The following is a 17,383-nucleotide window of genomic DNA, read 5'->3' as shown; positions in this document are numbered from 1 at the left end:
GTGGGCGAGGGCCCTGCTGCCGCCCTTGCTGAGCCGCAGCCCTGCCTGCTTTGCGAGATCCCAGCCGTTTCTGTGACCGGGATACGCTCCTCTTTTAGGGGCTCAGTGTGCTTATCCGCGGCTGCATTTCTCACAGCACCCCCTCCCTCCCCTGGGACCACATAGTTTTTTCCTTTCTTGCATAATTTAACTTTCCTCCGTTTGGGCTGAAAATCCTGCCCCTCGTTACCCCACCTTCTACCCCAAAGCTCCTATCAAAGCAAACACCCTGATGCAGACAGGGAAGCGGCGGGAGGGGCAATCCTGAGCTGGGCCAAGGGCCTCCAGGCCGCGGCCCCAGCAGAGGGTGTTCTTGGGATCCTGCTGGGGGAGGGGACAGGACTGACGCCTGTCGACTAGGAAACTACGCGGTGGTTCTCAACTGGAACCACCTGGGAGCTTAGGAAAGGATCCGGGCCTGATGCCACCCCCAGAAATCCAGTCACCTTGCTGATGCTCAGAGGTGTCTGGGTGGTGGTGTGGCCCAGCTGAGAAGCGCAGCCTGAGAGGTGCAAGGTGGAGGGGGCCCCAGAGGCGTCTACACCGGGGTCGTTGTGAGATGCAAGATGAGGCCTCAGCCCCCGAAGCTGAGCGCGTTATTTTATGTGGATGACGTTTCTCTGGGCAAAGCGTCCAGAGCTTTTTATCTGATTCTCAGTGGGTTCCATGTCCCCCAGCAGGTTAGGTGTCCCCAGTGCTGTTCACACGTACCCCTTTTGGTGGTTCCGGATCCGGCGCTAAGCCTGTGGGGTTGACAAGCCTAATGGATGATGTGCCTATTTCTATAAAGACACTACACGCGTCAAAAGTTAGATCCACTCAGTGTGGTCACATTGACTATTGCATGCTGCTCAGAATCTCTTCTTGGTACTACCACGTGCCTTTGATGAATAAAAAATGAGAAATGAACTATTACTTAATGCACTGTGTTTGATAGGCAGAAACCCTTCAAAACATAAGACCCGTGGGAAAAAGTAATCAAAGGGGCCCTTGGTAGTTATAGGTTGGGAACCACTGGTCTAATACATCCACCTTGTTTGAGAGATGAAGAAACTGAGGCCCAGAGAGGTTAAGGGACCATCTTTAGGTCACATAGCCAGTTACGCACAGTTGAGACCCTCTCTCAAGCCTCCTGGGCATGCTGTAGGGGCAGAAAGAATATGTGCAGAATATTTTGCTGGAAACCCTCACTTGACACAATCCTGTTCACCCAGATGGAGGAAATTCCTCACTGGTCATGGAGGTTATGTGACCAGAGGTAGCCCACGCTCCAGAGAATTAGAAAGCCTATTGTAGTCCAGGATTTCATCCAGCCTAAGACACCATCACTTGTAAGCTACACCATTGTTTTCTGTACCACAAGGCAAGAGTGCGGCCAAGCGTGGTTGTAAGATGCCATCAACCATAACATGTGTCTGGTTTTGGAGATGTTAAAATGTGAGAAAAAATATGTGCCGTGGAATCAAAGGAGGTGGATTCCATTTGGAGCTGTGCGACGTCCTTCCACCTGGTTCTCTTACCCGCTAGAGGTGCTAAGGGGGATGAAACGCCCCTTGAAAGAAAACAGATGTATCTAAAAAGCAGGAGTGAGTAGGGGAGAACGCCCAGCCCGGTGTGTGCGATCCCAGGACAGAGTCCCACATTGGCCCTCAGCAGACCTGGGTTTGCATCTCAATCTCGAAACTCTGGGCGGGTTTCTGGGGGGCGGGGGGGCGTGTGCAGGAGGGTGTCCTCTTGAGCACGCTCTATTCTCCCCAGCCTCCATTTCTTCATATGCAAAAGAGAAAATGCCCGCTCCTGCCTGCCTGCCCTAAGCCTCCTGAACTATTGTGGAGCTCGGAAGAGAATGTGGAAAGTTGAGCCATGGAGGCGCCTGGTGCAGACCCCGCTGAGGTCTGCGAACGGCAGGCGGGTTATACAGAGTCATCGGGGCAGTGGGACCGAGCCCACTGGGGCTGCCCACCTTCAACCACACTCAGGACCCCCTGAGGGAGACCAGCCCCCATCTGAGAAGAACTCATCCTCAGATGAGGCAGGGAGGCTGGGGGCCAGACGGACCTCTGCCTTCCCAGGAGCAGGTGGCAGATCTGGTCACAGGTTCCGGGGTCCTGCCCCCCCAAACCCTGGGCAGACACCCCTGCTGCTCACCATCTGGCACCTCGGGGACACACACACACATACTTTGCCCAGGATCACAGCCACAGAAAGGGTCATTCAGCCTCACTGCAGAAGGAACAGGGCAGCTGTATTTCCCAGGGTCCCTTCCTGGGATCAGGGCCAAAAGGGATCAGACGGTCAGCAAAGAGGACACCTCCCCTCCTGCTCGGTGTCCTGCCGTCCCAGAGCGACTCCAGCCTGTGGAGCGTGTGTCCCTTCCTTTGGGGGGGCAGCTTGGCCGAGCCGCAGACCTGGGCTCCGAGCTGGGTCTGGCCCTGCCCTGCGTCGCCCCGCAGAGGCGGCCCTCGGGCAGCTCCCCTTCCTCTGTTGGCCTCGTCCTCTGTCTGTAGAGCAGAGATGAGAAGCCCAGTCGCGCTTCCCCCACAGGCGATGAGAAGGGGGCTTGTGAAAGTGGCCCGCCAGGGATGCAAGCCGGGGAGGAGCGCTCGGGGTTGGGGGCAGGGATGGCGGGAGGAGGTCCCCACAACTGGAGTGTCCCTGCCTCATGACGGGGGCGCACAGGCATCGTGGTGGGAAGCACGGGACCGGGAGTCAGACCTGGATCCAAACTCTGTCCCTGCCTCTCCCCTCGACCATGGGTAAGCCTCTGTTTCCCCATCTACAAAATGGGCAGCCAGACGCTTCCCACGGGCTCCTCAAAGGACCAAATGAGATGATGCACGAGAAGGGCCTCGTAGGGGGTGGGTGCTCAGACCCGGTGTCCCGCAGATGGGGGGTGCCGCGGTCATGGCCGTGGGCGTCTGGACCCTGGTGGAGAAGAGCGGCTACCTCGGCGTCCTGGCCTCCAGCACCTTTGCCGCGTCCGCCTACATCCTCATCTTCGCGGGCACGCTCGTCATGGTGACTGGCTTCCTGGGCTTCGGTGCCGTCATCCGCGAGGACAGGAGCTGCCTCTCTGCGGTGAGTGCCTGCCCGGCCCTGCCCAGCGCCGTGGGCAGAGGGAGGGCCACCTGCCCAGGGCTTCTGAGAGCCTGCCCCCCTGACCAGGCTCCGCACTGAGAGCCCACCCGGTGACACTGGCCCTGGTCTTGGAGGCCTCGGGAAGGCTGCCATGGTCTCCAGGTGCTTGGGACCTAAGCCAGGAGGGCACCCCGGAGGTGGCGGCAGCACTGCTCCTCCCCTTCCTCCTCCTCCTCCCCCTCCTCCTCTTCCTCTGTCCAGATTTTATCATGGTGATTTTCAAAAATAGGCAAAAATGAAAAAAGAACGTTACAATGAAGCTCCAGGTCATCACCCAGACTCACTGCCACCATCTCAGAGCCAATCCTGTCCATCTGCACCCTCCCCCGCCCCACCCAAGACCCCAGACATCATGTCACCTGTAAAAATTTCAGGGTGTACCTCAAAAACGTAAGGATCCTTTTTTTAGAAGAGGTAATGACAAGACCATTATCACACCTAAAAACAATTAACAGTCATTCCTTGATATCATGAAATAACCAGGCAATTCCAAATTTCCCCAATTGACCCATAAGCTGTTCTTTTTTTTTTTTTTTTTTTTTTTTTGCAGTTTATTTGAATCAGAATCTAAATTTGTAAGGTCTATGTATTAGAGTTGGTCGATTTGTCTCCCAAGTCACTTTTAGTCTCTAAGCTCCCCATCAATCTCTGTTTTTTTCCTTGCAATTTACCTGTTGAGGGAACCAGGTCATTTGTGCTTTACTCTCTCCCCGTCTGGGCTTTCTGATGCCTTCCTGGTGACATTCTAGCAGTTGGGTGTAGACACTTGATCAGACTCAGGTGGGATTGTTTGGGCAGGTGTTTCATGGGTGAGGTGGGCGGCACAGGCTCCGCCTTGGACGCCCCCCTGGAAAGCTGAGAGGACACCTGCACCCCACCTCTGGCTCCAAGTGTCAGGAAAGGAAGGGCTGCACCCGAGGGGCCAGAAACTGGAATCCCGCTCAGGACTCCCAGACCCTCCTTCCCTCCTGGGCACCTGTTGCCAGGGCAGGCTCCCTGGGGCCTGGGTGGCATCTTCCCGGCGACAAGCCCAGTGCGGGCAGGGAGGCTACAAAACATCCGGACTCAGAAAGGAAGGGCCGGGGCTGGATTCAATCAGGTTGAGCCTGAAAAGGCTGCGGGAAGAAGCCTTGAGGGCTGTGCCCTCCCTGCCCCGCTTCCCGTGCCCATCACTGACGTGGCAGCCTCGGCCCCCCGCGTTTGACCAGAGAAAGGAGGGGCCGGAGGGGCCGGAGGGGCCGAGCCCCGCCGCCTCTTTTGCCAGCCGTGACCTAGTTTTTAGCTCTGGAGGCAGCAGCACCTGTGCCCAGGCTCAGCGGGACAGCCCTCCCCGGCCTAGAAAAAGTCCTTAGCTCTGCTCTGAGGGTCGCCCCGAGCAGGGTGCGGGCCGCGTGGATGGTGGGGGGGTGAAGGCCCACGGGGACCAGCCGCCAGAGCGTGGCTTTGACTTGAGCTGTCCTTCCAGCCGTGGGACAGGGGCGCCCTGAGCCAGGCTGTCCCTGCCAACCGTCCCCAGCTCCCGAGTCCTGGTGAGCCTGCCGACACCCGTGATCGGACCCGTGTGAGCTGCATGAGGACACGAGACATGACTGAGGGACCGGGCCTGTGGTGTAGCTGGTGGTGAGGGGCAGGGAGGCCCAGCCCTCTGGGACTGAGGCTTACAGGGACCGGGGCTGCTGGGCCCAGAGAGAGCCCGTCCTCTGCATCATCTGTGACCCCCTTTGCCCTGCTCAGCCCTGGTCCTGCGGGAAGCAGGGCCTTCGCCCTGGCCTCTGGCCTCGGGCTGAGCCCTCTGGCCTGGGAGGCAAGCTGCCGGCCACCCTCCCCACCCAGAGCCCTCCCTCTTGGTTCTGAAGGAGCCCTGTGGCCCGTGGTCCCCTGCAGCCTGGGAGACAGCCCCCTGCTTTCCGCCGGGGCGTGGTTATAGCACAATGGGCTTGGGTCACGGAGCGCCCCCTTCCTCCAAAAGCAGCCCCGCAGAGTCACAGGAGTCGTGACCTCTGTGTGCCAAGCCGTCCTACACGCTCAGGCGTGCTAGTTCCTTTGATCCTCACGCCAGCCCCACGTTTTGGAGGTGAGCAAGGTGGGGTTAGAGAGGTTAAGCCATCAGGTCTGCGTCACACTGCTGGCGGGTGGCCGTCCCCGGGCCCCTGCTCCCACCCGCCGCTCAGCACAGCCTCTAGAAGGTGCCGTTCACCCCCAGGTGAGAAAGCCGGCCTGGGAGACCTGGGGCCAGCGAGGGCCGGGGCTGCCTTGTGGACGCTGCTCTGGTAGAATCCCCTCCACGTCACCTGGGGAGGCCAAGCGTGATGGAGGGACGCCGAGCGGGACGGCGAGGGCAGAGACACCGTCTCCCGAGACTGTGGACGCCTGCGCAGTGCGGCTGCCCTCAGAAGTCTGGGGGTGCAAGAGTGACTCCCGCGGGGCCCAGCTAGGCCCCAGGGCAGGAGACGGGGTGGGGTGGAACCCTAGAAGCCCTTGCCCTCATTATAGTGCAGAAATAACTGTGCACGGTCAGAACTCATCCAGGCTAGAAGGGAACCCAAGGGCCATCGAGTCCAACGCTCCATCCAAGGGGCTGCAGGACCCCGGGGAGAGTGGGGGTCACCCAGGTGTTAATGGGGGTACTCAGCATTAGTGGCCTTTTTGGAGGCTGTCAAACCGTAAGCTCTTTTCCCCTTGGCGTCTCGGAGACCAGAGGAGAGCCGAGGGGTCTGTAATTGGCCGCTGTTTGCCCGCCCAGCACTGACCTCAGCTTCCCCTTCCTACACGATCCATCCGCGAGACATGTCCCACCATCTAGGCCGAGCCACTATGAAAACACGTCTCCAGCCTCCCCAGTCGCAGCCTGACCGTCACTTGGCCTGGGGACCACCCCTGTGCCCGGGGCCAGGCAGAGACCGTGCGAAGACTTAGGAAGGCCAGGGGCTCGGGCTGGCCTGTGGGCCGGGAGCACACCTCTTGCCCCACCCTTCTGAACTTCAGAGGGTCAACAAACAGATGGGCCTTCTCGTCTCCCTGGGCCTGGAGGCAGGGCTGGGGGGCGCAGGGGCTGCTGGACAGGCAGGTGTGAGATGCCGTCCTTCTTCTCAGCCCCACTTGACCCTCCTGCCTGCGGTCACTTCTAACCCGCCCAGAACCGATGAGCTCTCTGGCCCGACATCACTAACCAGACACATCAGAGAGGCGCCAGCTTGAAAGTGAGGTCAGGAAAAAGCGTGTGTGTGGACACACACACACACACAGCCACCCGCCGCCAGGAGCGTGGGGATGAGGGCTGACAGACAGCAAACCTTGAAGCCTAGCATCTTCTTCCTTTGCTTTTCCCCCGCCCGACCCGTGAAAGAACCAAAGACAGACCAGGTCCAAGGACAGAGCACAGGTGAGGGGGCGGATCCTGAGGAATCCACATCCTGGCCCATTGGCCTCTGAATTACTGAGCATTTGAATGTTTAAGCCAAGAAGACGGCTGGAAGACTTTTCTTGGGTAAACACAAAGTAGGAATTTTAAAACCCATGCTCCCATTTAGAGGCAAGAGGGATACTTAAGTCAGTTTAAAAGTGTTCTGTGGTTCCTGGAGCTTCTTCCTTCCTGGTCTCGTTTCTTTCTTCCCCCTCCGTGTCTAACTTCCTTTTGAAATCTTTAATCAGCTAAATGGAGAAACGCAGTGAGGGTAGCTCTATACAAAGCGCTCCCTAAAGAGGAAAGGGGAAGATGAAAGACCAGGCATCTGAATGATGTGTGTCCAGCTTGGATCAGGAGGAGGGAAGGGCTTGACATCAAAAGTTCCCTGAGAGCTGCCTGGCGAGGGCGGTCCAGCTCCCTCGGGCCCAGCATCCGTCCTGGCCCGAGCCCTTCCCCCAGCACATCTGCAGCCCCTCAGAGTCACTTTCTCAAGAAGGAAATGTTCATCGGGGACAGGAATAGCACATCTTCGCCGGTGCTGAAATGATGATCAGCGCGGAGCCAGAAATCTGCAAGGGGGAAAGGGAACAGGGTTTAAATTATTCACACCAGAACTTCTTTTTTAGTGCAGGCTGCGTGAGAGAGCCAGATAATTCAGGCCATCTCAGCCCAAGGCCGATGACCAGCACAGATGCCACCCTGATCCAAAGAAAGGGATATTTGTAGAGTTTGGAATATGAGCTCTGAACACTTTTATATCTTCAGCCAGATGAAGATTAGGATAGATGGTTCAGGCTCGACTGGTCTTTGTGAGGGGTTCTTTTCTATTTAGGGGATGGACTCAAAGAAGGAAGTTGTAGAAAGAGTTTCTGAAAATGAGGGGACCCCAAGTTGCAACACTTCCATCAGATACATCCAGACGTGGTTAACCAAAGGAGGAAGGACTGCGGCTGAAAAGCAGTTCGTAGCGCATCCCGCCTGGCCTGCCTCGGGACCTCTGGGAAGTCACCCGGCCACTCCCGGCCACCTTGGTATCCCCATCCCCGTTCAGGGGTGAGGAGTGAGGAGGAGAACGAGACAGTATTTTAGCTCTTAGGAAACGAGTCACCACATTATATAAAGATCATAAAGTGTGGCTATAATTATCATTTGCATCACCATCACCAGCTCCTTTGAGAAGGAGCCTGAATAAACGGAGTTATTCTTAGGCCCGTGACTCCCAGGGTCCCCACAGCTCGCTGGGCCACTGTCTCTGTAGAAGCAGGGGATGGAGGCGGCGTGGAGGGTGCCCGGGTCCCCTCGCCCAGGCCTTGGACCGTGTCCTCCCCGGGCTGGTTCCTCACCCACACGTTACTTTGCCAGGGCCCTACCAGCCACCCAGCTGGGTGGTCACAGCCTCGTCTGTTGGTGGTACTCTGACCTTCGAGTCACTGCCCACGTGCGTCAAAGGAATGGGTCCTGCAGCCCAGGCTTGGGGAACCCCAGCTCCGCCCCATCGGAAGGAGAGGGCCGCTCCTCATGCGCTTGGCGTGGGCAGGAGGACCCTCGCCAGGCTCCTGGGGAAGCAGGCACAAATAACCTCAAGAGCCATCCTGGAGATGCTGCACGAGAGCCCCCGCGGTCACCCCAGCCCGCTCTCCCAGCAGGGGCCTGTCGCACCGACGCGGGAGAGGCCCTGGGCTGCACGTGGCAGCCTGATGGATGTGGCCCCTTCCTCTCAAGGCCCCGCAGATCCTTCCCCTCAGCCTCCTTCTTGCTGGCCTTACTTGGTTCAGGGGCTGCGCAGAAAGGGCTGCCAGGCGGCTGAGGAGTGAACTCCCCACCCTCTCCTCAGCCGCAGAGAAACAGACTTGCCTGAGGTCACGTGGCCCTCACCCCGGCTTGGTCCAGGCCCTTCCGCTGTCGCAGCCGGCACGGTCCCCTTTTCCTGGACACCTCCAACACAGGGAGTGGACACGCACCTTCTCGTGACTCGGGGCCCGTCGTTGGCGTCTCAGGTGAAAGGGGAAGCAGGGAGGTGAGAACTGGGGACAAGTTACCCAGCTGCCTGCCACCTGGTGCACTGGGAAGTGGAGGGCGGGCTTCAGGGCGCTGCGGGGTGCAGGGGTCGGCTGTGCACCGAAGAAGTGCTTCGGCTGGGTTGGAGATGAGTCTACCTCAGCTACGTGTGGGTGGGTGATCACCCCGCAGTGGGGGCCGAGCAGGTCTCAGAGCAGACTGACCTCGGAGAGGCAGAGTGTGTGTGGGTGTCTGTGTCCCTTTGCATCTGTGTGCCTGTGTCTGTACTGTGCGTTGCAGAAGGGCAGGGATGGTTGGTAAACGGCATCTATTTGCATCCCAAACCCCGGAGTTGATTGGGGGAGTATCCTCTGCCTTTCCATCATTCGGCTTCCTGCTTCCTTTCCTCAACAGAGTCTGGGTTTAACCACGTCACCGGGAGGGGACGTGCTCTGGTCCCTGTCACCTAGCTGGGCACAGTCAGTGCCCTGATCACTGAGCCCTTCAACAGAGGAGATCCTCAGAGCAGGTGATCTGGACAGCAGATAGTCCTTCAACAAATATTTGGAGGCCCCGGGTGTATGCAGACGTTTTTTCTTCCCAGTATCATTTCACTCCTTACGTTAACGTTAAAACAAGCCCTATGCCACAAGCACGCACCCAGCAAGGAAGGCCTGGCGAGGGCTGGCGAGAGCTGATCTGAGAGGAGAAGCTCCCCCCACCAGCGCCCGTGTAGGCAGCTGGCAAGGTTGCTGAGAGCAGTGTTCCTGCTGTACTCTGACGGGACTCCTGGAAGGACGTGGCTGGCGGGGGCAGCTGGGTACTGCCCCCGCTTTGCTTTGGCCCTGCAGAGCTGGTCTCAGCTCCTGTCCGGCCAGCATGAGCCACGGGTGCAGGCAGGGGGCGGGACCCACCTTCCTTCCTATCGGTGAGGTGAGTGCGCCGGCTGATCCGAACCTCTTGGCAGTGGTAGCAGCGCGTCACAGACTTGGGGCTGCAGGCCCCCTCCGCCACTGGGACCAGGACGGGAGTGGTGGCTGGACAGCCGTCTGGACATGCTGCCCTCGTGTCGGGTCCGGGCACTGGCCTTGGGACACGGGGTGCCCTCTTCCATCTCACCGTACATCACACGGAGGCTTTAGGGGTGCTTAGAATCAATGGAGCATAAGAGCAGGAAACAGAGAGATGGCAGTCAAATGTCATCTTTATTCCTAGTGAAGCTGATGAGAGTGTGTGGCTTTACACCTGTGTCCAGAAGCCTCAGCAACTCCAGCTCTGGGGAGACATGCGTACACGCCTAAGAAGGGTACCACTCAACCCACCGTGCGGTGGCGAGCAGAGAATATGGCATCCGGAGGACAGGCTGGCCCCAAGGGGAGGGAGGGAGGCCCGCTGGCCAAGCAGATTGGAGTAGCCGTGAGTAAGGATGGGGGGAGAATCCGGGTGTCCTTCTAGAGGTCCCTGCAGGGAGGCAGGAGGCCAGGACAGAGGAGGCTTGGTCCTGACTGCACAGACGGATGCAGCTGTGGCACCAAGACATTCTTCCCATCTTAGCCCCACATTTCATGCAGACGGCCCAAAGAGGGTGAGGGATTCCCCCAGGGTCACACAGCATTTTGTCCCAGAGGCCAGACTCCCAGGCCAGGGCGCCTTGTGTGACATCACTCTCTTCTCTGACCAGCACCCTTCAGGGCTCAAGACCCACCTTTCCTGGGCTGCAGCAGATATAACTGATTCCCGCCTGCTTGTAGGCGCAAATCATCTACAAGGGGCAGTTTTTACAGCCAGCTACCTTCCGCCGCCTTCTCCTCTCCAATTTTCCGCAACTCATGCTCCAAGTTACACTGATGGGGCCGCCTAATTCATCCGCCTCAACAAGCATTTCCAGCACATCCCAGACTTCCTGCCCTTCTGGGCACAAGGCAGGGCGGGCAGGGGAGAGGACGCGGAAGGGACTAAGACCCCGTCTTGGCTTGGAGGCTAGTGGGGAGTACGAGGCACCTGTATGAAAGGACAGAGGACCGTGTGGGTGGCTGACATTCCCGTTTGGCTTGATCAGAGCCCCTGACCTCTCTGAGCCCCCGGACTTTTCCTAGCCTCCAGGCTTGGCAGGAGCTCTGCTCAGCCTCCCTTTCCCCCAGTAGCCAACTCTGTCCTAGAACGACCAATGCTGGGCACCCCGGCACCCGTCCCATCCTGGGGTCCCTGCCACCTGCTTCGTGCTACCCCAGCCCTTTGCACAATCTCATCTGTGCCGGCGTGAGCACAGGTGCCCGCAGGCTGTATGACGTCTCTCCAGGGCCCGTGAGAAGTCAGCCCCAAGGGACATCCAGGCCCTCCCAGGGGACTCGTAGGAGGCAGCAGTGGGTGACCTCCCCCCTCCCGAGCCCAAATCCATCAGGCAGTGGCATCCCCCAAGTCCCTGGGCCCCTTACCTCCAGGCGAGCCTGGTCCTCATCCCCCCAGCCAGGCCCTGCCATCCCCTCTGGACCCTGCTCTCTCCGCCCACACAGCTGAACTCTTAGCAGCCCTAGCCTGAAATCCAGTGGATGCCTGGCTTTGGCTTGTGGTTCTGGAAATGTGTTCTCCTCCTGTGACCCCACAGTATGATCTTTGGACCCCCAACATTTTGGCTCGGGCATTGGACGGCCTCAGCTGCATCCTCTAGATGTGTCCCTTGAAAGCCTCCTGCCTCCCCCTGGCCAATCTGCTCCCTCCTCTGCCCTCTTCCAACTGCCCCTCCCTCTGTGGACCGGCTCTCCTCTCCCCAGCCCCGGTCTTCTTCTCCGCTCCCAGCCCCTTGGGCCAGCACACAATACTGTATTAGCATCAGACATGGGCCAGAGCACACTCTGGCATCCTTCAGAGCAGCCCAGAGCTGAAGTCGCCGTGGCTGGACGGCCTGGGCTGGGAGCCCTGGGCTGGGCCAGGAGGGTAGAGGTCACCTTCATCCTTCCAGCAGTGACATCTTGTTACTGGAATGGCTCAAGGCTCCAAAATCTACATCCTCTCTTTTCTGCACGAACAGGCAGGCAGCTGCGCCCTGAGCCCTGACAGCCTCCAGCCGGCGGTTAATTACCAGAAAATCATGCGCCCTGAGGTCACTGCCGTTTAAGCATCTGGCTCCGCCTTTTCCGGTCCAGCCTCTTTGGCTGCTCCGAGCTCCCTGACCCTCCCATGGCTGTGATCAGCTCACACAGCCAAGCTGGGGGCTGCAGGCCAGCTCTTCTCCCCGTGACTTAATCTCGGCTGCACCCTGACTCTGCTCTTTCACTATCTCCCTCAGAGTAGGCCGGCTCCTCTACCCCCAGCGCCGCCTGCCTGGACACTGGGCCCGGTTTCCAGCTGTGGCTTGGTTTCCATCGCTAATCATGCAGAATGCAGAGGGGACAGAGGAGGAAAGCTTCGGCCAAGCTCCCTTCTTTGTGATAGAATCAATCCCGTGGAGAAATTCCGCAAGTCCAATGGTATAAAGTTCTTAAAATTTACCTCAAGGATGGCACCAGCTGGGCCGAGCTGCCCGCTCTTGTGGGCACCAGTGAATCTGCCCCAGAAACCGTATCTCGGCTTGGCCCCGTGCAGAGTAAATCCATCTGAAGACTCACCTTCTAATTAATCACCTAAATGTCACAATGAGGAATATTTCTGCATGGGTCCTGCAGAGCCTCTTATTAAAGAAAGTATCGGTTTGGTTCAGAGAGTCCTGTGCCGTTTCAGCTTCGTTTGGGATCTGTAGCTTTAGAAAATATCCAACTTTGCCTTCCAGTTCAAACTGTTCCATTAGAGAATTAAAGGGGAAAAAAAAAAAACTTTGGTAGATGGTACAGGGGTGGAGGGGAATGTTTGGGTCCCGTTCTGTGCTTACCAGGCTGGTCCCTTCTGTGTCTGGGGTCCAGTCTGGTGTATTTGGAAGTGGCGTGTCCTTATGGAGGGCTCTGGGGGCAGAGGCTACAAGAGCTTTCTTTGGAATTCTCACTACTGGTTTCTATCAGACTAGGATTCTGGTGGTCGATTCTGGAAGGACTGGGGGTGGGGCTGAGCGTGAGGCCGGCTGCTCACAAAGCTCAGAGGGGGCTTGAGGGTCAAGGGGGAGTTGGCGTGGGGTGGGTTCCTTTCGCCCCGCGGTACACAGGGCCAGGGCAGAGCAGGAGGGCACACGGGGCTCAAAGCCTATACACTCCTGGGAGCGGGACAGGCGTGAGGCCAGTGAGTCAGGCGGGGGTCAGAAGGAAGGGCGAGGGCCGCAGGGTCGCAGTCAGGACCTTTTGGCTCCAGGAGGGCTTTGTGGAGGCCTTGACCAAGCTCACACTTGACGGCTGTCAGCTGCACAGCACAGACGTGGTCGGAGCAGCGAACACCGGCAGGGCCCGCAGAGACCAAGGTGCAGCCCTGTGTGCACTCTCGAGGTGTAGCCCAGCTGTGCGGCCCCCAGACTCTCAGACGGTCAGGCCGGGCTGAGTAAAGCGAAGGGGACAGACGTGGGCGTTAGAGCTGCGGCTATGACCCCAGCACAGGCGTGAAGGCACAGGGCCCTTTGCTGGGGGCCGGGGAACCTGCCCAGGAGGGGCCGCACCTAGCCTGCCTGGCTGGCTCTGAGGGCTGGAGGCTGCATGGGGGCCGGAGAGAGACCCTCCTGTGCCTGGGTTTCCCCTCTGTCTCTTGTCACCACCTGACACCCGGCACCCACCTAACCCTGCCCCCCACCCATGCTGCGAGCTCAGCCAGCCCTTAAGCCCACCATCAGCCATCAGGGTGACCCGGCGCGTGAGCACAAAGCTCTGCAGCCAGAACCCCGGGTTCAGCTCCAGACTCAACCATGTGCCGGCCACGTGGCCTCGGCCAGGCTGTAGGCTCTCCACACACACGTGTGATGCTGGCGCCCACAGAGCGCCGTGATGAGCGGGGCCGTGCAGGAAGCACCCAGCGTGTGCGCTTGGGGACCCCCCAGGTGGATAAGGCACTGAGTCTGCCCGGGAGGGCTAACTTGGGGCTTTCAGGGGTGTTTCGGTGGAAGGGATGCTGTCCACTGCTCCCACTGTAGAAGACCTGCCTTTCCTCTGTTCCGGAGAAGGCAGCACCCCCTGAGTTGGGTCATCACCTGCTAAGCCACAGGCCAGGAATTCTGGTGGTCTCTTGGGAATGGTGGGCTCAGGGTCCGGTACGTCCTGACTTATACTGAAACATGACCTCTCCAAATGACTCACAGGGCATCTGAGAGCTTTTCATTGACTTTTGTTCAATAATTCCAAACCCACACCAGACCAAGTTTAAAGAGGGTAGCCTGTAGCTCCAGAACCTACCTCTTCAGGCTTCCCAGAATCAACCGTTATCTACAGACTTCGAGAGCCCACCTCTCCCCAGGGACCCACCCGGGGGCCCCAGGGCACAGCCAGGCCAGCAGCTTTCTCCCTGCACCCCAGGTCCTAGCGTGCCCTCAGCTGAAGCCTTGCAGGCGTCCCTCATCCTCCCTTGAGTCGGGGTGAGCAACTTCCTGCCCCAAAGTTGCCCTCCAAGGCAGGTACAGGGTAAAACCCCTCACCTGCTTCTGTCCGTGTTGTTTCAGGCTTCTCAGGAACCAGAGAACCTTCCTCAGATCTTTTTTGTCATGTCTCCAGTAGTGCATACGGGCACATATGCAAATCAAGCCCCAGCATCAGCCTTAGAACCTGAAGGTAAATGTGTAAATCAGAGTTTCTCGGCGGCCTTGGCACTGGCCTTGACATTTAGGCCAGATCATCTTTGCCGTGGGGCCTGCCCTGTGACGGTGGGAGGCTTGGCCGTGTCCCCATGGCCTTCACCCACTAGGTGCCAGTAGCACTCCTTCCCCGACTTATGACAACAAAAAATGGCTCCAGACATTGCCAGACGTCCCCTGGGGGCAAAATCGTGCCAGGTGAAGCACCACTGGTATAAATGAAATGAAAGTAACAATTCCACGCCACCCACGGATCAGAAAAGGATTAAGCTGCTGCCCCCACGTGTGGGCTGCGTGCTCTGGCCAGTTCCCCGTCTCACAGGCACGCTTAGTAAGAAGCGCACTTGCAGATCTTAATCCAGGGCTGCTTTCCAAGCATCTAGACCCAGCTCGGCACCAGGCCCTGCGGAAGAGCCGGAGGAACCTGAGACAGGGTGCCTGTTCCCCAAAAGCTCACGGTCATCCTAGAGAGACAGCACAGTAGCACCAGAAGCAGGCTCCTGGGAGCAGTGGGTGAAGTGACGTCCCTCCCCCACCCCCCCGCGGAGGCCACGCCCACACCCGGGGCTGCGGCGTGAGGCGCAGAAGGCAGGCAGGGGGGGACCCGGGTCTGGGGGAGAAGGAGCAGAGTGGGAGTTCTTGTCGGGACGTGAGGCAGGTGAAGCGCTGGCTGCAGGCATGTGGCTGGGGCCCAAGGGCGGGCTCGTGGAGGCCGTGGCGGGGCTGCGTGTGGAGAGCCAGGCAGGTCTGGAACTCCAGGCAGGGGAACGGGCAGAGGCGAGGAGGCGGGGAGGCCGGGCCTGCCGTCGGGACTGCGCGCGCAGGCAGCCCCCGCGCCGTGGGGGGAGATGACTTGGCTGGACCCGGGGCGTCAGGGGAGGCTCGGCGGAGGGCAAGGCGGAGGGCAGAGGCGAGGCGTGTTAGAGCTCAGGGCGCCACGTGGCAGAGCCCTCCAGCCCGGCCCCGCTGCCCAGGCTCCAGCCGGCCAGCTCCAGAAGCCAGGCTGCCAGGATCCCGGGGCGGCAGGATCCCAGTGAGTGGGGACTGTCACCCCGAGCTCTGTATGATTCAGGGCCTCCCCCGCGCAGGTGAGTCACACACCTGCAGCCCTCCTGCCGCTGGAGCTACTGCCCGGAACCAGTGCCCGTGCCCACCGACCACCCAGCCGCCCTCCGTCCCGCGGAGCCCAGCCCGGCCCTGACCCCCCTCACAAAGGCATCTTTACGGCCGGCCGGCCGGAGCTCCTGGGTGGAAGGGAGCGTCACAGCCTGTCGGGACCGCCCTTCCCCTCCTGACGACTCCGGCAGGTTGGGTAGTCTGTTTGATGCCTGCTGATGCGTCAGAACAGTTTTGAGGGCCTGGCAGGTATTCATTTAGCCTGCCATCGTGTCAGGATGTGGCTGGGTCCCCCTCCCTTCCCATCAACCCTCCTCCCCAGCCTGGCTTCAACAGCACCTGTGGCAGCAACGTCCCCGGAGCAGCACGACACTGCCACGTCTCCAGGACCACCCTCCCACGTGACCCGCAGCTGGAGGGGTGACGGAGAGGAGCCTCGGCCCCCGCTGCAGAAGGAAGGTGGCCAGCGCTGCCCTCCCCCGGCACGGCCGGCGTGGGCACGCGGCGCGCACCCAGGAAGCCAGGGGAGCGACTGGCGGTCACTGCGCGTAGGGAGGAGAGCGGCCTCGGTGCCGGGCGGGCAGGGGAAGTGGAGGGGCCGCCGTGTCAGAGGAGCCGCGGGCCGGACAGATCTCGGGCACGCAGGCTCTCCTGGTGCAGCGCTGAGCCTGGGCTAGGAGGGAGGGGGACCAGGGACCTCCACTGTGCTCTTGCCTCAGGCCCGACAGATGATTAGGCCCGGCGGTCTCCGCTCCTGCAGAGACTGGGAACGCTTCCCCCCATCCCCGCTTGCCCACCACTGGCAGCTCTGATGCTGGGAGGGATGGGGCCCAGTAAGATGCAGGGGCGGGGGGGGGGGGCGGGATTCACTTAACTTGAAAGGAAGCCTGGCTGTTGGGTGGAAAGTTCTTTCTCTGTGCAGCTCCCCTGTGGGCTGGGAGGTGTCTGGGCCAGGCCTGCAGGCCCATGGACAGGCATCACCTCGGAACTGGCCCCGCAGTCCCCACCCTGCAACTGTCTCCTTGCCATCTGTATCCCCTCCTGCCCTCCTTCCTTTCCCTACCTGATAAGCCCTGGAGTTTCAGAGCTTGCCCCCAGGCGGAGCCTTCCCTGGAACCCAGTGATCCAGTGATCCAGTGACCAGGGGCTGCGGCCCTGGCGTGGCCAGGCGGGTGGGCGGCCCTGGGGGGAAGGAGGCGGCACCAGCCAGTGCTCAGGGGGAGGGGCTGAGCTGCCCCAGAGGGGCCTCTTGCAGACAACAGTACCGCCCTCCTCTTCCTCCCCTTCCTCCTCTCCCTCTCCCTGTCCCCTCCCAGCCACGTGGGCCTGGAATGCATTTCCGTCCCCTTGGCTCCTGTAAGAGCACCCCAGGACCAAGCAGTGACACCAGGTGGGAGTGGGAGAGGGATGCAGGCCCATCCTCCTGCCGGTCACAGCCGAGTGCACAGCCTGGAAGCCAGCCAGCAGGGCTGTGACACATGTGCGGAGCGGTGGTGAGGGGAATTTAGAGCCCCCTGCAGGGCCTTGAAGGGCGGTGCCTTTCCCAGGATCTCTGCTTTGCTGTTCCCCAGCCTTGGCTGCTGCTGCCCAGCCAGCATCAACACGCTCAGCCTCACTGGCTCTCCCCACTCCCTGAACTGCAGCCCCCTCCACCCCCCAGAGCTCTCTGCACCCTCCAGGCTTCCCACGCTCTCCCCTCCACCTGGCATGTGCTTCCCACTTCCTTCACCTGGCATCTCATCCTTAGAGATGCCACTCAGGTGTCACCTCCTCCAGGAAGCCCTCTCTGACTGCCCTCCCCGACCTGGGGCCTCCTATAGTTTCTAGGGCCTCACCCATAGTAGCATTTATAACACAACGTTGTAGTCACTTACTTATCTGTCCCTTCCACCAACAATTGAGGCCAATAATTGCCTTACTTAACGATACCTGGCATACAGTAGGTGTTTAATAAACATTGGGTGGGTGGACGGATTAATGAACTGACAGCA

At 59.8% G+C, this 17,383-nt stretch overlaps 1 protein-coding gene and 1 long non-coding RNA gene across 5 annotated transcripts in view; one reads left to right on the top strand and one right to left on the bottom strand.

Moving 5' to 3' along the window:
- The window catches only part of TSPAN11 (tetraspanin 11), a 64,149-nt gene that overhangs the window by 35,467 nt on the left and 11,299 nt on the right, over positions 1-17,383 (top strand). For all 4 annotated transcript variants that reach the window (XM_082350150.1, XM_082350149.1, XM_082350151.1 and 1 more), the window contains one exon: positions 2,926-3,117. In XM_082350150.1, coding sequence (XP_082206276.1) covers positions 2,926-3,117 — 192 coding nt within the window. The remainder of the gene's footprint in view (positions 1-2,925; positions 3,118-17,383) is intronic.
- LOC309609132 lies at positions 12,909-16,868 on the bottom strand. Its single transcript, XR_014233280.1, has 3 exons — positions 16,456-16,868; positions 14,121-14,247; positions 12,909-13,035 (listed from the first exon to the last, which is right to left on the bottom strand). It is a non-coding gene; the product is annotated as an uncharacterized lncRNA (long non-coding RNA).

This window comes from Balaenoptera borealis (genome assembly GCF_965194805.1).
Source record: "Balaenoptera borealis genome assembly, chromosome: 13".
NCBI lineage: Eukaryota > Metazoa > Chordata > Mammalia > Artiodactyla > Balaenopteridae > Balaenoptera > Balaenoptera borealis.
The sequence above is the reverse complement of the archived record's forward strand: the minus strand, read 5'-3'. Positions and strand labels throughout refer to the sequence as shown.